The sequence below is a fragment of the Rhinolophus hipposideros genome (genome assembly GCF_964194185.1).
Source record: "Rhinolophus hipposideros genome assembly, chromosome: X".
In the NCBI taxonomy this organism is placed as follows: Eukaryota; Metazoa; Chordata; class Mammalia; order Chiroptera; family Rhinolophidae; genus Rhinolophus; species Rhinolophus hipposideros.
Window position 1 is genome coordinate 86,390,306 of NC_138046.1, and position 19,373 is coordinate 86,409,678.

The 19,373-nt window shown below is 41.1% G+C and overlaps 1 protein-coding gene across 3 annotated transcripts in view; it reads left to right on the forward strand.

Moving 5' to 3' along the window:
- The window catches only part of LOC308495436 (uncharacterized protein), a gene marked incomplete at its 5' end in the record, with an annotated part of 111,069 nt that overhangs the window by 80,046 nt on the left and 11,650 nt on the right, over nt 1-19,373 (forward strand). The window contains one exon of one of the 3 annotated variants that reach the window (XM_081043646.1): nt 4,294-4,391. The exons of the other annotated variants lie outside the window; for them this stretch is intronic. Coding sequence (XP_080899772.1) covers nt 4,294-4,333 — 40 coding nt within the window. The 3' untranslated portion in view covers nt 4,334-4,391. Of the gene's footprint in view, nt 1-4,293; nt 4,392-19,373 lie in introns of those variants that run through there. 3 annotated transcript variants of the gene reach the window in all.

The window sequence follows — 19,373 nt, forward strand, 5'->3', positions numbered from 1 at the left end:
TTAAGAACTGCAATCTTGAATTTTCTGTCATTTCAGCTGCATACTTCCATGCCTTTAAGTTCATTTTCTTCATGAGCTGTTTTGTTGCCTTGGTTATTTATGGGAATTAATGAATTATTATTTGTCTTCCTAGGCATCTATAGGTGTGGGTTGTAACAGGTTAATAGGAAGAGGTCTTTCTTTTGTTTTCCAGTAGGTGTTGGTAAAATGCTTTATTTTCTCTCTGACAGCAGCCTTTTAATATCTCTTACACTGTAGTGTTATATTTTCTCTGCACTGTTCCAGCTTCTCACACAATGGGGGGATCCCTGCAAGGCGGGCTTCTCCTCTGTGAACAGGTCACCTGGGTCTCAAGGCACCCCCTCCATGAGGGGATGTGGAGAACTTCTGAAGTTCCACAGCTCATTCTGCACCAGTTTCAGAGCCTGTGTGTTTCAGCAGCTCTGTTTACTCCTGCAGGGATCCACCCAGATAGGTGGTGATAGGTGAGAGGTGGCCCAGAGCAATGGCGGAGACCACCAGCACAGCCAGTCCTGCACCCAAGGCTCCCTGCCCTTTGCTGGAACTAGTTGTTCTGCAAGACCGTGCCTGTGGGCTGCAGTTTTCAGAACTGCAAATATTCTGTTTATTTGATCTGATACTGCTTCATTTCCGCTTCTAGCACTGGGTGGGTGGGGGTGGAGCGAGCTCTGGGAGGGTAGAGAGAGGTCCACTAGGTTCTGTTCCTATGCCTTCTGTCCTCTGCTCGGCAGTAAGGGCTTAATCCGCTGTTTTCACCCTTGTTCCTTCTGTCTTTGCTCCAAGGTCTCTGCTGTGAGCCTTGGAACTGTGTTATATGCTGATCCCTCAGGAGGGACTGTGGGCCATAAGGGGAGCACTAGCAGTCCGAATTCTTACTTATCCCATGCCTGCGGTATGTATGGAATGCAGGGAGCTCAGAGCTCCGAGCTCCAGTCTGCTCCTGAGATCCTGTGGCCTGGGTCTCTACACTTCCCTCTTCTCTCCTCCCCTGCTCGCCCAATTTGCCCACCTTTAGATGATTTCAGTTGTGCGTCTCTTACTCTTCTCTGTCTGCTGCACAAGGTGTCCTTTGTGGAATTATAGTTGTCAAATTTGTTTTAAATTCCAGGAGAGATTTCAAAAGGCTTACCTCACACAGCCATTTTTATGACCGATAAAGGAAATATTGAAAGGAAGGCATTTTGATGATATTCATGATGTCTACGATCATACAACGACAGCTCTGACGGCCATTCCAGTAAAAGAGTTTCAAAATTGCTTTGAAGGGTGGACTAGGCACTGGCGTCGGTGCATAGCTTCCCAAGGGAAGTGCTTCGAAGGTGGCCATAGTGATATTGAGCAGTGAGGTATGTAGTAGCACTTTTTCTAGAATGAGTTCGTGATCCTAAGTGTCAGACCTTGTGTGTGTGTGTGTGTATTTGTTTAAATTTCCCAATGTCTATGCATATTCACTCTTTTCAGGCAGCCTGAATGAACACACTTACACATGCGAACATGCACATTCCAGTGAATCTCATATAAATTCAACACTGGGAACTTTGTTTTTCCTTTCTGGAGGGCACTGTGCTAAACAAACAGGGAATTATGAAACCTTTGAACACTGTCTTTAAATCAATGACCTCTGACCTGATTTACACAGGCATGTTGATACTAACACTTGTTGGACTCCTAGGATATGCCAACACTGTTTGAAAAGCTTCACATCACATTCACAGACTGGCTTAATCCTCACATCAACCTTATAATGTAGGTACTATTATTATTTAAATATCACACAGGAGGAAATGAAGGACCAGAGTCAATTTACACAGCCAGCCAATGGTGGTGCTGAGATTTGAAATCAAGCATTAGTCTGGTGTTAGTATCCACGGTCTTAGTACACTATCCACTACAGTACACTATTTCCTTCTCATTTGTGAAAAGAAGAAACAGAAAAACATTTTTATACAGAAATACAGATATGGTAGGAACACAGCACATTTCCCCCATTACACCATTTTCTTTCCCTCCCCCTCTTTACCCCAGTGCATCAAATCCGTGCTGTGTGATGTTGCACACTTCTAAATTCAAGCACACCTTTGACACTCATTGACCACAAACTCAAAATAAATGGACACCCTGGGAGAGACAAGGTTAAAACCACAGAGACAAAGAGCCCTCTTGGCATGCTAGAGTGGCTGCAGCCCTTGGAGGCTCTCTGAAAAGTTGAGGTGATTGATTGGAGCAAGTTCCTCCTGAAAACAAAATACCTGGGTTGTCAGGTTATAGAGAGATTGTAGCAAGTTCCTCCTGGAAATAAAAGCTTGGTTATCGGGTACCGGGAATGGGAGAAAATAGGTCCTAAATTCATTCTAAAGGCAAGCATGGGGAAGGAGCGTGGGATGCAAGGTAGAGGGTAGGCAGCAGGGCGGAAAGGGATGGTGGGATTCTTTGTGTGATGGGTGTGATGGCCTAATTATTTCTACTCCTGACAAAATACACACTTCTTCTTGGGGAACCCCAAAACACTAGGTAAGTTGGCACTGGACAGAGCCTGCACAGTAGAGGGCTGCCATTCCCAGGATACCTAGTGATTGGTACTGAGGAAAAAGTAGGTTGTTCGTGAGGAAAAAGTAGAGGGGGTTTCAGGGCACTGGACGTGATGTTACAGCAAAGGGACAAGTTGAAGAACCTATTTTGTTTTTTAATTCGTTGAATGGCAGGCAGTGACTAGAGGTGGAGAAGGGTGACAGGGTTGAAGGAGATGGGCTTCTCTGTGTAACAGGCATTATAGATTGTTTCTACCATCGTGTACTCATGTGGGAATAAATGACTGTTAATTTGAATTTTTATGGATTGAAAAAGCTGTTTATAACATTCACTTGGTAAAGAATTCAGTAACTCTCCATGTGAATTATGTATATTGAACAATAGATTCCCCTTTCATTTTTACCTAAGTGGTAGCACACTGTACACACTGTTCTGTACCTTGCTTTTTGGAAATAGCACTGTAACCATAGGCAACCACAAAAAAAACCCGAAATGATTTTTGAAGTGGGTGGTGATTAAATGAATTATGCTGTACCCATGAAAGTGAATATCATGGAGACGTTAAAAATGATGATGCAGCATAAAGTATTTGACATAAAAATATATTAATCCTCTAAGGCCAAATGAAGAAAAGTAGCTTTTGAAATAGAGAAATGTGTGTTGGTGTGCATGTGTGCCTATGTGTGCACATGCATACGCGTGTACATGCACATGCATAGTCAGAATTTCAGAAAGGTACACAAACACACAAAAATGATTGACTGTGGCCATCTCTAGACGACAGCATTCCAGATGCTATGTTTCCCCATTTATATGTACACTTCAGGTTTGGGATTTGCTACCATGTGAATTAATTGCATATTTGATTATTTTAGATCTGATTCTATAACATTTTCACAGAATTAAAAATCAACAAATAAAAAGTATATGTTAACGTCCTTATCCCACACCAAGTCCCTAGCCCCCAGTTCCCGTTCCTGGATTAGGGCAATTGAGATTCAAAAGATCAACATATAATAGTGTTCTTATAATATAGTGTGTATACGGGCAGGATGGAATGCTGTGGAAGCAAATAAGCTCAGTGTACTAATATCAGAGCTAGGAGAGAAGTCTGTTTCTTGTGTGAACCAAGCTCTCTCTGACTTTCAGGGACTCGGATATGCTGTTCCCACTACCTGGAAAACTTGCCTCCCCCTACCTGTATGTCTGTCTCTTACTCTCGCTTCAGGTCTCAGCTTATAAATTTCTTCCTTTAGGTAGCCTCTTTAAACTATGAGGGATTTCCATCCTGTGTGGTGTCAAAGTGTCCCGAATGTCTTGTAGCTCAGAGACCACTTACACACTTTGCTATAGTGTCTTTTTTTTGTTGTTTTCTTTCTCTTTTAGCAGAAATCAGGAACCCTGTCTGACTTGCTCATTTTTTTTCATCTCAGACTCTACACAGTGTCTGGCAGGCAGGTTATGGAAAGGTCTACCTCATTTGGATCTCCAAAAGCAATACAAAAGCTTTGTCCCCAACATTTATTAGAGCTGTTTGAAAGTGCACAAATAAAGTTGAATTATTAGTGGGTGAAAGATGACGGAAACTCATTACTAGTATCCCAAATGGACCAAGATCTTATTCACTTTCAGAAAAAAAAAGTAACTAGAATTTGGGCCAGGGGATTTTTGAGAGGGGTATTTTTTGCTCCTCAAAAGAGACATACAGTAAAGCGCAGCCTTTTTTATTTTTTTCTTTCCAAGCTGGCTGCAGGTGTGTCTGCACTTATACCTGGAACTCTGATTGCAGAAGAAAGCATCCTAATTAATATATCTTTCGATGTCAAAAGGCTAATTTCTTGGACCATCTGGAGACAGACATCAGCTATCTGCCAACTTCAGAGAATCCTTCCAGACACGCTGAAGAGGAACCAGCCAAACGCTGGCTTCCAGGGTACCTATCCAGGATTGTACAATTTCCTCCGATATCCACTGGAGGGCGCTGCTCCACTGCAGAGATCATCTGCTACTGTCCAGTGAAAGTGAATGTGAATCATTTACAACCCATTATTTATTAGAAGTCCTCATAGCACAAAGCACCTACGTGTCAAACAGGTCCAGGACTTAGTTTTGTGGGCAAAAAGGATAAGATAGAAATGACAATGATCCGGCCCCAGCCTTATATTCCTCCATGCCTGGCCTAAGGACCCCAAGCGACCTGGCATGCTGCCTTCCATGCTGATTTGTGACTAACACAAGCGCAGTGTTGATTGCTCTTCCTGAAATGACATGTACTCTTCAGCAACTCTATGTAAAGAATGCCATAACCTGGGACTGAGGGATTATCTCAGGCTGTGAAATGCAAAAGCTAATTATACACAACATCATTGACTGTCTCCTCACCTGTTCCACCACCTTCGTGTGCAACTTTTCTTTTTTGTTTTGTTTTGTTTTGTTTTTAATTTATTGGGGTGACAATTGTTAGTGAAATTACATAGATTTCAGGTGTACAATTCTGTATTACATCATCTATAAATCCCATTGAGTGTTCACAACCCAGAGTCAGTTCTCCTTCTATCACCATATATTTGATCCCATTTATCCTCATCTACCACCCCCTCCCCCTTACCCTCTGGTAACCACTAAACTATTGTCTGTGTCTATGAGTTTTTCTTTCTCATTTGTTTGTCTTGTTCTTTAGTTGTTTTTGGTTTATATACCACATATCAGTGAAATCGTAGGGTTCTCTGCTTTTTCTGTCTGACTTATTTCATTTAGAATTATACTCTCAAGATCCATCAATGTTGTCAAAATGTTCCTATATCATCTTTTCTTACTGCCGAATAGTATTCCATTGTGTATATGGACCACAACTTCTTTATCCATTCATCTATCGAAGGACATTTTGGTTGTTTCCATGTCTTGGCCAATGTAAACAAAGCTGCAATGAACATTGGAGCACACGTGTCTTTATGGATAAATGTTTTCAGATTTTTGGGGTAGATACCCAGGAGAGGTATAGCTGGGTCATATGGTAATTCTATTCGTAATTTTTTGAGGAACCTCCACACTGCCTTCCATAACGGCTGCGTGTGCAACTTTTCAATCCAGACCTGTCCAATTTCAAGTCCTTTCTCTTTCTTGAAAGTAAGAGCTTCCAAAGTGTGGAACACAGAAAACCTGTAACACCCAGAATACTTTTAGTGCTACTTGGACATTAGAAATGTGTGTGTTTTATTTGGAAATAAACGTATAGCATATCACAGCCACATCAAGGCCTTTGTGGGATGAATGGGGAAGAGCGTTGACATTACACTCTCCATCTAAAATCACCGTAAATTTGCCTCTAAATAGCTCTGATTTTTTTCGCCAGGTTTCCTCCCCTGTTGGCAATTGCCCAAGTTTCTCTCTCTCTCTCTTTCTCTCTCTCTCTCTCTCTCTCTCTCTCTCTCTCTCTCTCTCTCTCTCTCTCTCTCTCCTCTCTCTTCCTCTTTCCCTCTCTCTCTCTCCCTCCCTTTCTCCTTCTCCATCTCTTATCAGACTTCTTGTTTCCCCAAGAATAGAAGCCACCCCTCTTCCATCTGTTTTTACAGATGCCAACTCTGAGCTTGATTTACATTATTTCTACCAGAAACCATTTCTGCAATAAAGGACCCTCCTCAGAACAGAGTTTTTGGATGACAGGAGGACATTGTAAACAGCAATGACTTTTCACTTTTGGAAAGCATTCAAACAAGTTGTCCTATCCCCACGAGACAGAAAATATAACTAATTACATTTCAGGGAGGAAAAAAAAGCCATACTTAGTCTTATCGGGTGTCCTGAGCATTTTGCCACAGCATCTGGGGAGAGGATAGGATTGAGAGGAGATGGGATATAAACTCCATGAAGCTGTCAGAGAGCAAAGAAAAGGGAGAACTGGAGGTAGATGGTTCAGCTGAGCACTGCCCAGCTGCCTGCTCGGGTAGCTTTGTGAGCTTTGGCGTCACATGACAGTGGGTTTCCCTGCTGAGTCTGTGGAATGGCAGCTCTGTCACTTTGTGCATGTCCCCTAACTTCTCAGGTCTCAATTTACTCATCTTGAAAACTGGAAATGGTATTATGCATTCTGAATTGTCCTACAAGGATTAGATGAGAGAATACATATAAAATCATTAGTAGTGTGGAAGTCTCTTCATTTCATTCTTTTTATTTCATTTTAAAATTTTATATGAATATGTGAAATCCTTTAAACATTGTATTTCTTTTTACAGTTGTCTTTTATTACTCTGATTTTCCATTTCAATCTTAAAACTCATCCCGTTTTACTGAAAATATTAAGAAAAAACAGCACAATCGTATCGAGAATTGTCAACAGCCTTAAAAGTGGTTAATGAGGTCTGAGAAATGGTAACCCAATTTATTTCCTGTGGTGTGTGGCCTGTGCCATCTACAATGAGGGATGACACTGAAAAACAAGTCAATTTCCCTCCCCTTCGTTATCTCATAGTGCAACAGAAAACTTTACTTTGCACCTAATACACGACAGCCAAATTATGATACCTACTTTACTAATTCCAGATTGGAAGCGAGGTTTCAACAAATACTTAATGATGCTTACTGTATTTCCATCTGGGTTTCCTGGAGTCTAATGGCTGATGTATTTACAGACATGGTAAAAAATGGACTATAGCTGATGAATTAGAAGTTTTTACCTACTACAGCAGGAAGAAAGCTATAAAGAAGAAAAGGATTCACCTGTTGGTTGGTTATCTGTATGTCTTCCCTGGAAAAGTGTCTATCCAGGTCCTTTGCCCATTTTTCAGTTGGATTGTTTGTTTGTTGTTGTTGAGTTGTATGAATTCTTTTTTTTTTTGTATGAATTCTTTATATGTTTTGCATTTAGCCCCTTATCAGAATTATCCTTTGCAAATATCTTGTCCCATTTGCTTGGTTTCCTTTTTGTTTTGTTGATGGTTTCTTTCATTGTGCAGAAGGTTTTCACTTTGATGGAATCCCATTCATTTATTTTTTGCTTTTGTTTCCCTTACCTTTGGGGTCAAATTCACAAAAATCCCTCTGAGACCAAGGTCCATAAATTTCATGCCTATGTTTTCCTCTATGAAGTTTATTGTGTTGGGTCCTACATTCAAGCCTTCAATCCATTTGGAGTTAAATTTTGGTGTATGGTGTCAGATAGCAGTACAGTTTCGTTCTTTTGCATATGGCTGTCCAGTTTTCCCAGCACCAATTTTGGAAGAGGCTTTGCTTTCTCCATTGTATATTCTTGACTCCTTTGTAAAAACTTAGTTGCCTGTCTATGTGTGGGTTTATTTTTGGGCTCTCAATTTGTTCCATTGGTCTGTGTGTCCGTTATTCTACCACTAACTCACTATTTTGATTACTGTAGCTTTGTAGTATAATTTGAGGTCGGGTGGAAGAGGGTGTGATACCTCCAGTTTTGTTCTTTTTTTCTCAGGATTACTTTGGCTATTTGGGGCCTTTTGTGGTTCTATGCAAATTTTAGGATTTTTTTTTTTGGTTCTATTTCTGTGAAAAATGCCATTGGGATTTTGATAGGGAAAAGATGTTCAACATCACTAGTTATTAGAAAAATGCTAATCGAAACCACAATGAGATACCCCCTCACACCTGTTAGAATGGCTATTATAAAAAAGAGAAGAAATAACAAGTGTTGGAGAGGAAGTGGAGAAAGGGACCCTCACACACTGTTGGTGAGAATGTAAATTAGTGTAGCCACTGTGGGAAAACGGTATGGCAGTTCATCAAAAAAATAATAATAACAATAGAACTACCATATGATCCAGCAATTCCTCTTCTGAGTATTTACATGAAAAATATGGAAACACTTACTCATAAAGATATATGTACCCCTGTGTTCATTGCAGGATTATTCATGTTGGCCAGGATATGGAAACAACATAAGTATCCATCGACAGATGATTTCATAAAAAGATGTGGTACATATCTACAATGGAATACCTCTCAGCCATAAAAACATGAAATATTGCCATTTGCCATAACACGGATGGATCTTGAAAGTATTATGCTAAGTGAAATGTCAGACAGGAAAGGACAAAAACCGTATGATGACAGTCATATGTGGAATGTAAAATAAAAAGAACAAATGAAGTAACAAAACAAACAAACTCATAGATATAGAGAACAGCATCATGGTTTACCACAGGGAAGGGGGGTGGTGGTGGAGGATGAAGTGGGTAAAGGGGGTCAAATGTATGATGACAGAAGGACAAAGGCTTTGTGCGGGGAGCATGCAATAGAGTACACTGATGTCGAATTATAATCTCCTACACATGAGGGTTACATAGTGTTATTCACCAATGTTACCCCAATAAATGTAATTTAAAAAAACAAGAAAAGGAATAATTCAAATAGGTTGAAAATGAATTGTCAAGGAGTAGGAGGAAACCAGGAGAGTCATCTGCTTGTGACTGTGAAAATGTTTACTTATGTTGACAGTTTCGCTAAATCATTGGGTTCAGGAATTTAACTCTGCCAGGATTGATTTAATTCTGTCCAAACAATATCTATGAATTTAAACTCTAAAATAAAATAATATAATTGGCCGGCTTGTGTGAATTCAACAGTTAATTCACCCAACAAGGACATATTGAAGACTCACTGTGTGTCACACAGTTTGTATTTGGGAAAGTTTAAGTAAGTCATCTAACGTGCTCTCAACCTGAAGTGAGATCAGCGCATAGGATAATAACAAGATTCATTAAGAAGCAAGTAAGTCAGGAGTGGAAGGTCTGCCAGGTTCTAAACACAGGGTGAGGATGAAAACCACAAATCTCCCTCTAAGTGAAAGGAAGTTTGAGTGTAGTGGTGGTGTCATAGCTATCCTTTACGGAGGGGGCGGTTGCCCAATAAACACACAGCGAACACCTGTGTGTACGCGACTAGGCTTTCTGGACAAGGAGAAGAACCAAGCCAAGGCTACAAATGCTTCCAATCTGCGGGACAGACACTTATACAGAAATGGCATTAGCAAACATTTTGACAAGGGCTCTGACAGGGATAAGAAAAAGAGGTACTGGAAACACAGAGTAAGACTCTTATCTAACACCAGGCCGAGGGATGGGCAGGTGTGACAGGCTGCAGAAATTCTTAACACGGTCAGGGATGTGGAGCTAAATAGTGACGTGGTCTGGTTTCACCAGTAGGTCAGTCTGACTCCAATGCTCCCTGCAGCTCCCTGCAATTAGCCCAAGCTCCCACCTATAACGTGCCACCAGTTTTCATTCAGAACTGGTGCCTCTATTAGTGCTGTCACTTTCCACGCGGCTTTCTCCTTCCAGACTCACTATAAAGTGACATAGTTGACCCGCAAGCCACTTGGGTTCAGAGCAGCAACTTTGAGGTCTGACCTAACACTTAATGGGGATACTTTTTCCGGGTGGTGTCCTAGGTTTTCCACATGCGAGCCCTATAGGAAGGATAATGCAGGTCTCCTCAGGAAGGACAGGTATACCTCAGCAAGTAAAATGTCAAGTGATGTGTTGTCATAGTAAGTGGATAAAGGGCTATCTTTGGAGACAGACAAACCTGGGTGTGAGTTCCAGCTTCATCACCAACTACTGAAGATTCCTGACACCTTTCAACCTGTTCCCTCACATGTAGAAGGCAGGGAGCAGATACTGATAAATACCTCCCTGAGTAGTTGGGATAGAAAAAAAAATGTACCCATTGAGATGATCTGTTTCTGTTTCCTCCTTATATAACTGTGACCTCCCAGAGGTCAGGGGCCTCGTCTCCGTCATCTCTGTGCCCTGAAAGCCACCGAAACATGCCCAGCCCAGACTGGCTCTCCATCCAAATTCTTGTGCCATTTTTCTGAACAAGGGTTCAGCCACTGCTCCAAAGTGGTGATGCTTACCTTGGAGATTCTTGCAAATCTTGGAGTTTCTTCCTTGCACGCTAGAACTCTATGAAAACTGCTTATATGCCAACATTGATGGGCGTCTCCACAGAGGAAAGATATTTTGCTCCGTTGTGACTTTTGCTGTCATTTGAGTTTTTGAGCTCCACTTGTCTGGAGCTTGAGCCAGAAATACACAGTTGATTGGAGAGGCAAGCTGGGGGCCTTTTAGAGATACATACTCTTTACCAGAAAGATTGGAAGAACCTGAACAGAGGTTTCACTTAATGCATCTGCCAGTGGCTTGCTGTAATATAGCCGTCAGAGCCCAACCCCATGGTCATGTAAACCATGGTAACTTGTCTCTTTTGCCACTGTGACCTTCCAGAGGCCCGGAAATGTACTTATTCCTAGCACTCATGACAGTGCCTGGCACATAGAGGACATTCAATAAATTCTTCTTGAATAAATGAATGAGAGCTCCGGTGAATTTTACACAACTCTGCAGAGGAGGTAACAGACTAAGGGTAGTTCTAGAGCAATGCCGGTGTCACAGAACTTGCAAGGGAGAAAAGCAGAATTCCATTCTAGGTCTGCCTAAATCAGGAAGCCTGCAGTCTTATTTGTATTGGCTTTACTAGACTTTGGGAGACCCTGAAGCTTCCCTTGGCCACTTTCTATGCTAATCAGAAGCCAGGAAGGAGCCTTCTTTAGGATGGACCTTGTGTTCAAAGCACATTCGTACATCAGATTATCCACGCAACAAGTATTTATTATGCACTGAATATGACTAGGCACCACTGAAGCAAACTGACAATGTTCTGGTTCCATTGAAGCTTATATGCTAGTTCAAGGAGTCAACATAATAAAAAAAAATGCAGATCCTGAACAATGCAATGGTTCTTAAATTGCAGTTACTGTGTTTTTAGTGAAGCAGTACCCAAATCTCTGTTCTTTTGGAGCAGTTGTGGGGAGGCTGAATGAAAGGTAAAAAACAAGAGCAGTACCTTGATATTGAGCTACGTGTCCTGCCTTGTTGACATGTGCATGGATAAGTGAGTCCTTTCATGTACGAGGAGCCTTGAGCCAACTCAGAGTCTGCTTACCTAACACAATTCCCAAGTTTCTCATGCGAATGTTGGTCTTTGGTCCGGCCTTCCAAGGGATGTGGGACACATCACTGACCAGGGCGGGGTGGTAACTTGTCTGCACCCTGAACATGAAAGTTGTTACTTCCGTGATGTTAAACCAATGGTCCAAGTGACAAAAAACATCTCTACTGGTTCTTCAGAGGACACTGGTGAAATCACCGTGTCAATTCATCCAGAATTCCAAGTCTCCATTATCCCTCTTTATATAAAGGTAGCTAACATTAAGAGAAGGGGGATAGAGAATAAGAATAGAGAAATTGCTTATGGGGAGCTGAGACCTTATTTTGTTGGCCCATATTTGTCCACTGACCAACTTACCTGTAACCTGGAATTTGCAAAGGGTGCTGTGATAACCTTTGCAATTGCTGTATTGCATTGCTGTAATGCTCATATAATCTGAGAAAGTGAGAGAAGGGTAAGGAAATGTCCATTAAAAAGTAAGTAATGTGTTTAAAAATGCATAACAATGGTACCTGAGAGTTAATTACCTGAACAAGGTAAGTGCTTAGTACATTGCAGATGAATTAACTAAATGAAAATAAAGTGCATGATATTGTGTTATTTATTTTACTTATTTTTATCCATGCAAATAATGGCACATGATAATTTTTAATTAAATAAAAGTTATGCAAGTAAAACAGTATAAAGATCCTTGGTTTGGGGCTGGCCTGGTGGCTCCGGCGGTTGGAGCCCTGTGCTCCTAACGCTGAAGGCTGCTGGTTTGATTCCCAGATGGGCCTGTGTGCTCTCAACCACAAGGTTGCTGGTTCGACTCCTCGACTCCCATAAGGAATAGTGGGCTCTGTCCCCTGCAACTAACAATGGCAACTGGACCTGGAGCTGAACTGTGCCCTCCACAACTACGATTGAAAGGACAACACCTTGACTTGGAAAAAATCCTGGAAGTATGCCCTCTTCCCCAAGAAAGTCCTGTTCCCCTTCCCCAATAAAATCTATAAAAAAAAAATCCTTAGTTTTTTGGAACAACTATCTGATTAAATAGCCAGTGCCTCAACTCTCCTTCACCAACTCACAGGCATGGCTTCTAAGAACAGAAAAATACTTTTAGTGGAGAGTGCTTTTGACTGACACATTCTTTCTCTAGCTATGATATCATTACCGATTCAGTCCTCTCCAATTATGTAAATTTTATATTTTTATTTTCTTGTTAGATAATTTTTTTATGTTAGTTTCAGGTGTACAAAACAACATAGTGCTTAGACATTTACACCTCTTACAAAGTGATAACCCCCCCCAAGTCTACTACTCCTATGACATCCTATATAGCGGTTATAATACCATTGACTATATTCCCTATGCTGTACTTTACAACCGTGAATGAATATATATATATACATGTATATATATACACGTATACATATATGTATATATATATATATATACATTCTAGTATAGTAGAATGGTAGAATAATATTCACTGTCAACTATAATTATATATGTATATATATGTATATACGTGTGTGTATATATATAATTATAGTTGACAGTCAATATTATTCTACTATTCTACTTCAGCTTTGGGTATATAGTACAGTGATCAATATCTACACAATTATGTCAATTTTTAAATACAAACTGCGATTCCATGAACTAGTCAACAGGTATTTCATGCATACCTACTATGGGCTTAACATTAAATTAGGTACCAGGGGCACAGGAGAATGCTAAATCATGTTTTCTGCCTTTAATGATCCTATAGCCCAGTTGGGAAGACAGTGCATATTACCTCATACAACTGAAGGCAGTTTGGAGTAGGGTGAAAGGTATGGGGTTCTTGATTCATAACATACCCTTAATCACCACTTACTGGTTTGGGGACTCTGGACATAACCCCCAGAGAGGAGAAACCTACTTCCCCGGGTTACCAGAAAAAACAGAAAGTACTGTTTTTGTGCTGTACAGAGCACAACCAGGTGTTATTGGTCGTGAATCTTGTGGGAGCATCAGGGATTAACACATGGCTATCAATATACAGAGGGTGCCAAAAAATGTATACACATTTTAAGAAAGGAAAAAACTGTATTAAAATTACATTGATGGTAACCACTTTGAGCCCCTCTTGTAATTGAAGAAGTCAAATGACTTGTATTCGTCTTTCATTAATGGTATATGTTGAGTATTACAATTTTAATGCAATTTTTTTCCTTTCTTAAAATGTGTCTACATTTTTATGGCACCCTCTGTATATTAGGCATTATTACTGATCTGCATTTTTTTTTAGATTTTTATTGGGGAAGGGGAACAGTTCTTTATCGGGGAACAGTGTGTACTTCCAGTACTTTATTTCCAAGTCAAGTTGCTGTCCTTTCAATCTTAGTTGTGGAGGGTGCCGTTAAGCTTCATGTTGTTGTCTTTTCAGTCTTAGTTGTGGAGGGCGCAGCTCAGTTCCAGGTCAGGTTGCCATTGCTAGTTGCAGGGGGTGGAGCTCACCATCCCTTGCAGGAGTCAAACTGGCAACCTTGTGGTTGAGAGGACGCGCTCCAACCAACTGAGCCATTCGGGAGCTCAGCAGCAGCTCAGCTCAAGGTGCCGTGTTCAATCTTAGTTGCAGGGGGCGCAGCCCACCACCCCTTGTGGGACTCAAGGAATTGAACTGGCAACCTGTGGTTGAGAGCTCACTGGCCCATGTGGGAATCGAACCGGCAGCCTTCGGAGTTAGGAGCATGGAGCTCTAACCGCCTGAGCCACCGGGCCAGCCCCCTGATCTGCATTTTTATGCTCAGAAAATGGCAGTGGCAAATAAATCAGTGCTACCTGATCCATACAGACAGGACAAACAGAAATCCTTAAAACAGATTCGATATTGATCTAACAATGTGACAGGCTCGCAAGCCCCAGAAAACTCACAGTCTAGCAACACAATAGGTTGGTAAAGGGTTTTGCCACTGGAATCAGAAATAACCATAATTAGAATGAGAGGTGTATTTTTGAGGGCTAACTATGTTCCAACATCCATTTTAATCCTTAGAACAACACTGTGCAGTATGCACTGTTGTTATGGCCCAGGTAAAAGAGAAAACAAACAACAACAACGCTGAGACTCAGGGGCTATTGAACTTGCCCAGAAATACACAGCCACTATAGGAAGGGCTCAGGATTCAAATCAGGGCTCTCTGATAGCAGCTCTTAAGATTTACCAGGGACTACTGTGCTAAGTGTTTCACATCTACTACTTATCTACTTAATCCTCACAGTTACACAGTTCTTTATTACAAACTACAGTTCTCAGCCAGAAAATAAAAGCATTTGCATACAGTTTTTTTTCAAATCCAGAAATTCTCATGTTTCCAGAAGAGTAACCAGCATCCAGCATCCAGCCTACGTTTAGCTTCTCTCTGTCACTAAGAGCACCTTTAACATTCTTTTGCCATGAAGTAAAGGACTGGCCCTGCATAGACAACAGCTGAGACCATAGAGAACAGAGCACCAAGCATAGTAGAGTTTCTGCGTTGATCCAACACACACAGATGGCGGTGACTGCCTGCAGCCAGGGATTTCTAGAGAAGAAGTACTTTAAGTTTACAGTAGGGGACTTGAGGTTTAAAGGGAACGTAACTTCAGGGAATCTGAGTCCTAATTTTACTCTTGCGGGTCAACTGGAGGAGGAGAATAGAAGGTGGGGTTCTCTTTATGATGGACTGGTTAGGTTCTGTCTCAGGGGTACATGACTCTGTGAAGAGAACCAGGTCAAGTCCAGTGGCTTGTTGACTCTCTACAGCTGATGATTAAAATTAAATTGTATGAACTTACAAAAAAATGACTTACATGAAAAATAAACGTAAAATTCTCCAAACCCATTGCTTCCTATTTATTACTTTTTACTGTTGTCTAGGTTCTTGAAGTTATTTACGTCTTTTGTACTGTGTTATGAAAATTTTATGTAATGCTATTCAAATGCACATCTTTTCTTAGGTATGTATTCTGTGACTACACATTGGCAGCTTGAAACAGGCCATGATGGGGGCATTTACAGTACACACGGAGATCAGGAAGTCAGGGTTTGATTTACCGTCTAAATTAAGAAGTGATGCAAAAATGTCAATAATGTAGATTAAACTAAAATGTATTTTGCATCTGTAGCCATTGCATTGTGAATAGAATAGCCCACAAAACTGAGGAACTAAAGCCGGGCCCAGCTGGGCCCCATGTACTCAGCATGCCTCTGGGATGCCCTACCCTCATTCTGGCTGGCTTCACTCTGCAGCTTGAGCTCAGAATGCCTCAGGGATGCCCTGCCTCCATCCAGGTGGGCTTCACACCCCTGGGGCTGAGCTCAGAATGCCTCCGGGATGCTCTGTCCCAGTTCTGGCTCCTTATCTTAGATCACCTTGTAGATGCTTGCTAATTACAAACTCTGGCTTAGAGGTTTCCCAGGTTACTCCACCACCGTTCAGGGACCACTGGCTGACACAAGAAATACTATGACAGAGGGGGCATCATGAAAGGAGAACAGACCTCCAGGATGTCATGCAACCTCTGGGAGAGTGCCCTGATTTTCCGTTAAATACCCCCAGCCAGTCTGAGAATGTAAGGCAGGTTTTGGAGGTGTTAACCTGCTGTCTTCTCGGACCACTGGTGCTCTGATAATAAACGCTTGTTCGATTGGCTGAGCGGCTCAGGCAGCACGAGCCCCAGACTCCTTTGGCCTGTGGTTACAGTTTCTGGTGACCCCGATGAGACCACCTCGAGGTTTCTCCAGTAAGCCTTTTGGCTTGCGCAAGGTCTCGGGGCCTGCCTGGACTGGGCGATTTCCTTGGTGCGGGGGGACCAAGCTCTGGAAGCAGCTGCTGAGCGATTTTGCTCGCCAGAGGGGGCTTGCACCAGGGCCCGCCTGTCAGGGTCGCCTTTCTGCTAAGTTAGTGTAGAATAAGTGTTTGCTCTGTTTTCCTGCCTCTAGTTACTAGTTCCGAAAGTGGGGTGGCCCAGGCATGCGCCGCCAAAGGATTTTGCACTCACCATCTGGTCTCCTCTCTGAGGGCCATCTGGAGGTCGTACTGGCTCACTGGAGCCAAATAGGTGACACTGCAATATCCAACAGGACATAATGCCCACACCAGTGAGAGGTTCTGTTTGCAAGCTTGCTCCGTATCTGGAAACGCACATGTGGTTGGTAACTCTGTTTCCCGGGCAGCGGGCCCATCTGCTGCACTGTAAAAGCCACCACGTCTGGGTTGGGTCTTTGGGAATGTGGTGGTCTTAAGGCCACATCTGTTTCTGCTTTAGCCCACTGGCTGACTGTCTGATGGTCGACGGGCCATATGTATATGGAATAAGATGATATCGCGTCCTAAACTGTCACCTAGCTAAGTCTGTTTTCTGTAACTGGTGTTCGGATCCAAATCTGATTTTGTTTTTTTTCCTGGTATTTGTCTGGATTTTGTCTGGCTGATCCAGGGAATATTTAGCTCTGCGTGTCAAGTGTGACTGCCTTTGTTCCAACTCAGTAATGGAATCTAAAGTTTCAATCCCGGCCAGGAGCCCACTGGGCAAAATATCAGCCTATTGGCAAGATTACGGCCATAAGCCGTTGACCAAAAAGAAATTAGTATTCTATTGTAATACTGCTTGACCAATGTATATATTAGATTCTGGGGAGAACTGGTCGCTCAATAGTTCAGTGAATTACACTTGTATACTATTTTGTAACTGGAATTGTTCTGTTACAGGTCTGGGAAATAGGATGAAATTTCTTATGTACAAGCCCAATGGTGAAGGGTGTCTTGGAATAGTCCATGTAAAGTAAAAGATAAAGGATTGCACCTTGCACCACGAAAAAGAAAGCATAAACCCTGGTGAACTTGTGAAGGTTTAGGTGCAGCATGATGGCTGCAAAACCCCAAGAAAGTTTGGAATTGGTATGGATTAGACACCAACTCTATATTCAGAAACTTGGCAAAAGTGGAGGTCTTAACAAGTTGTTGTTGTTGTTGTTCTTTTCTCTCTCTCTCTCAGTGACTTTCATTCTGGGAAATAACCTGAAGGGTAAACCACAGCTAACTATTACTGCCTGAAGCTGAAGTAATTGAAAGAAAAAAGGTGGCATTTTTAAAAACGAGCCAGTCTCTCAATCCGGACCTCCACCCTTTTTTTCCAACCTCTTTGAAATTGTACAGGACAATTGTAAGACCTGAGGTCCTCTCTGCAATTGTTAATACTTCTGTTTATATGTGTATGATCTCTGATATCCGTGCTTCTTTGTGTTTTACATATATAATGTAGTGTTTTTTGCCTACGAATGGTATTACCAGTTTATGATATTTGATTGGCTTAAAGAAAAAGGTTAAGCACTTATATATATTAGAAATAAACAACAAATAACTAACCCAAGACTTTTCAGGATCATGTGATCTAAGAAAATATTTAATACTAAGGCTGGTTTAACTCTTGACTGAATTAGATATGGCTTTGAAGGATATTAATATTAAATATGGTATGTTTTTACCTGGGTTTATAAAAATAAATTGAGGTTACCTATTACAAAATTTGTCAAGAAAATAGCTTGGGTAATAATTAACTTTGAAATCTCATAGAGTCAAGAACTAATAAATGTTAACTGAAATAAGATTTTAGATGAAACTTTTTATTAATAATTATATAGAGTGGATGTCTGGACATGTTTTCTCAGCATCTGTTGTGAACTTAAGATTTCACGTTTACTATGTTGTGTTCAATGATAAAAATTGTTAAAGAAAGACCTCTTCCTATCAACCTGTTGCAGAAGCCACTCCTGTAGATGTCTAGGAAGAGAAATAATAAATCAGTAATTGTCATGAATAACCAAGGCAACAAGACAACGCAGAAAGAAAGGGAAAGGTCTCCAGAAAAGAAACTTAAAGATACGGAAATATGTGATTTAAATGACAGAGAATTCAAGATAGCAGTTCTGAAAAAAATCAACGAGATGCAAGGAAACACAGAAAGGCAATTTACTGAATTCAGAAACGCAATCAAAAAACAACACGAATATTTTACGAAAGACATTGAAATTTTAAAAAAGAACCAAATATAATTTCTGGAGATTAAGAACTCAATAGAAGAAATTAAGAATGAAATAACCAGCTTAGGCAGTAGAGTTGACCAGATGGAGGAAAAAATCAGTGACATCGAAAATAGAAACCTGGAAATTACACAGATGGAAGAAGAAAGAGACTTGAGACTTAAAAGAAATGAAAGAACTCTACAAGAACTTTCAGATTCCATCAGAAAGAGCAATATAAGAATAATGGGCATACCAGAAGGAGAAGAAACAGAGAATGGAACACATAATATATTCAAACAAATTGTTGATGAGAACTTCCCAAACTTGTGACAGAACTGGATCCTCGAATCCAAGAAGCAAATAGAACACCTAATTACCTCAACACAGCAGGCCTTCTCCAAGGCACTTTGTATTGAAGCTGTCTAAAATCAATGACAAAGAAAGAATCCTCAAGGCAGCCAGGGAAAAGAAGATGGTAACCTACAAAGGAAAGCCCATTAGATTATCATCAGATTTTTCAGCAGAAACTCTACAAGCCAGGAGGGAGGGGAACCAAATATTCAAACTATTGAAAGAGAGAAATTATGAGCCAAGAATAATATATCCAGCAAAGATATCCTTTATATATGAAGGAGGAATAAAGACCTTTCCAGACATACAGAAGCTGAGGGAATTTTCAAATACACGACCTGCACTACAAGAAATACTAAAGGAGGCTATTAGACCACCATCAACAGGGACAACTTGTGGCAAGCAAAACATAAAAAGGGGGAGAGTAAAGGCCTGAACTGGAATATGGTAATAGAGAAAG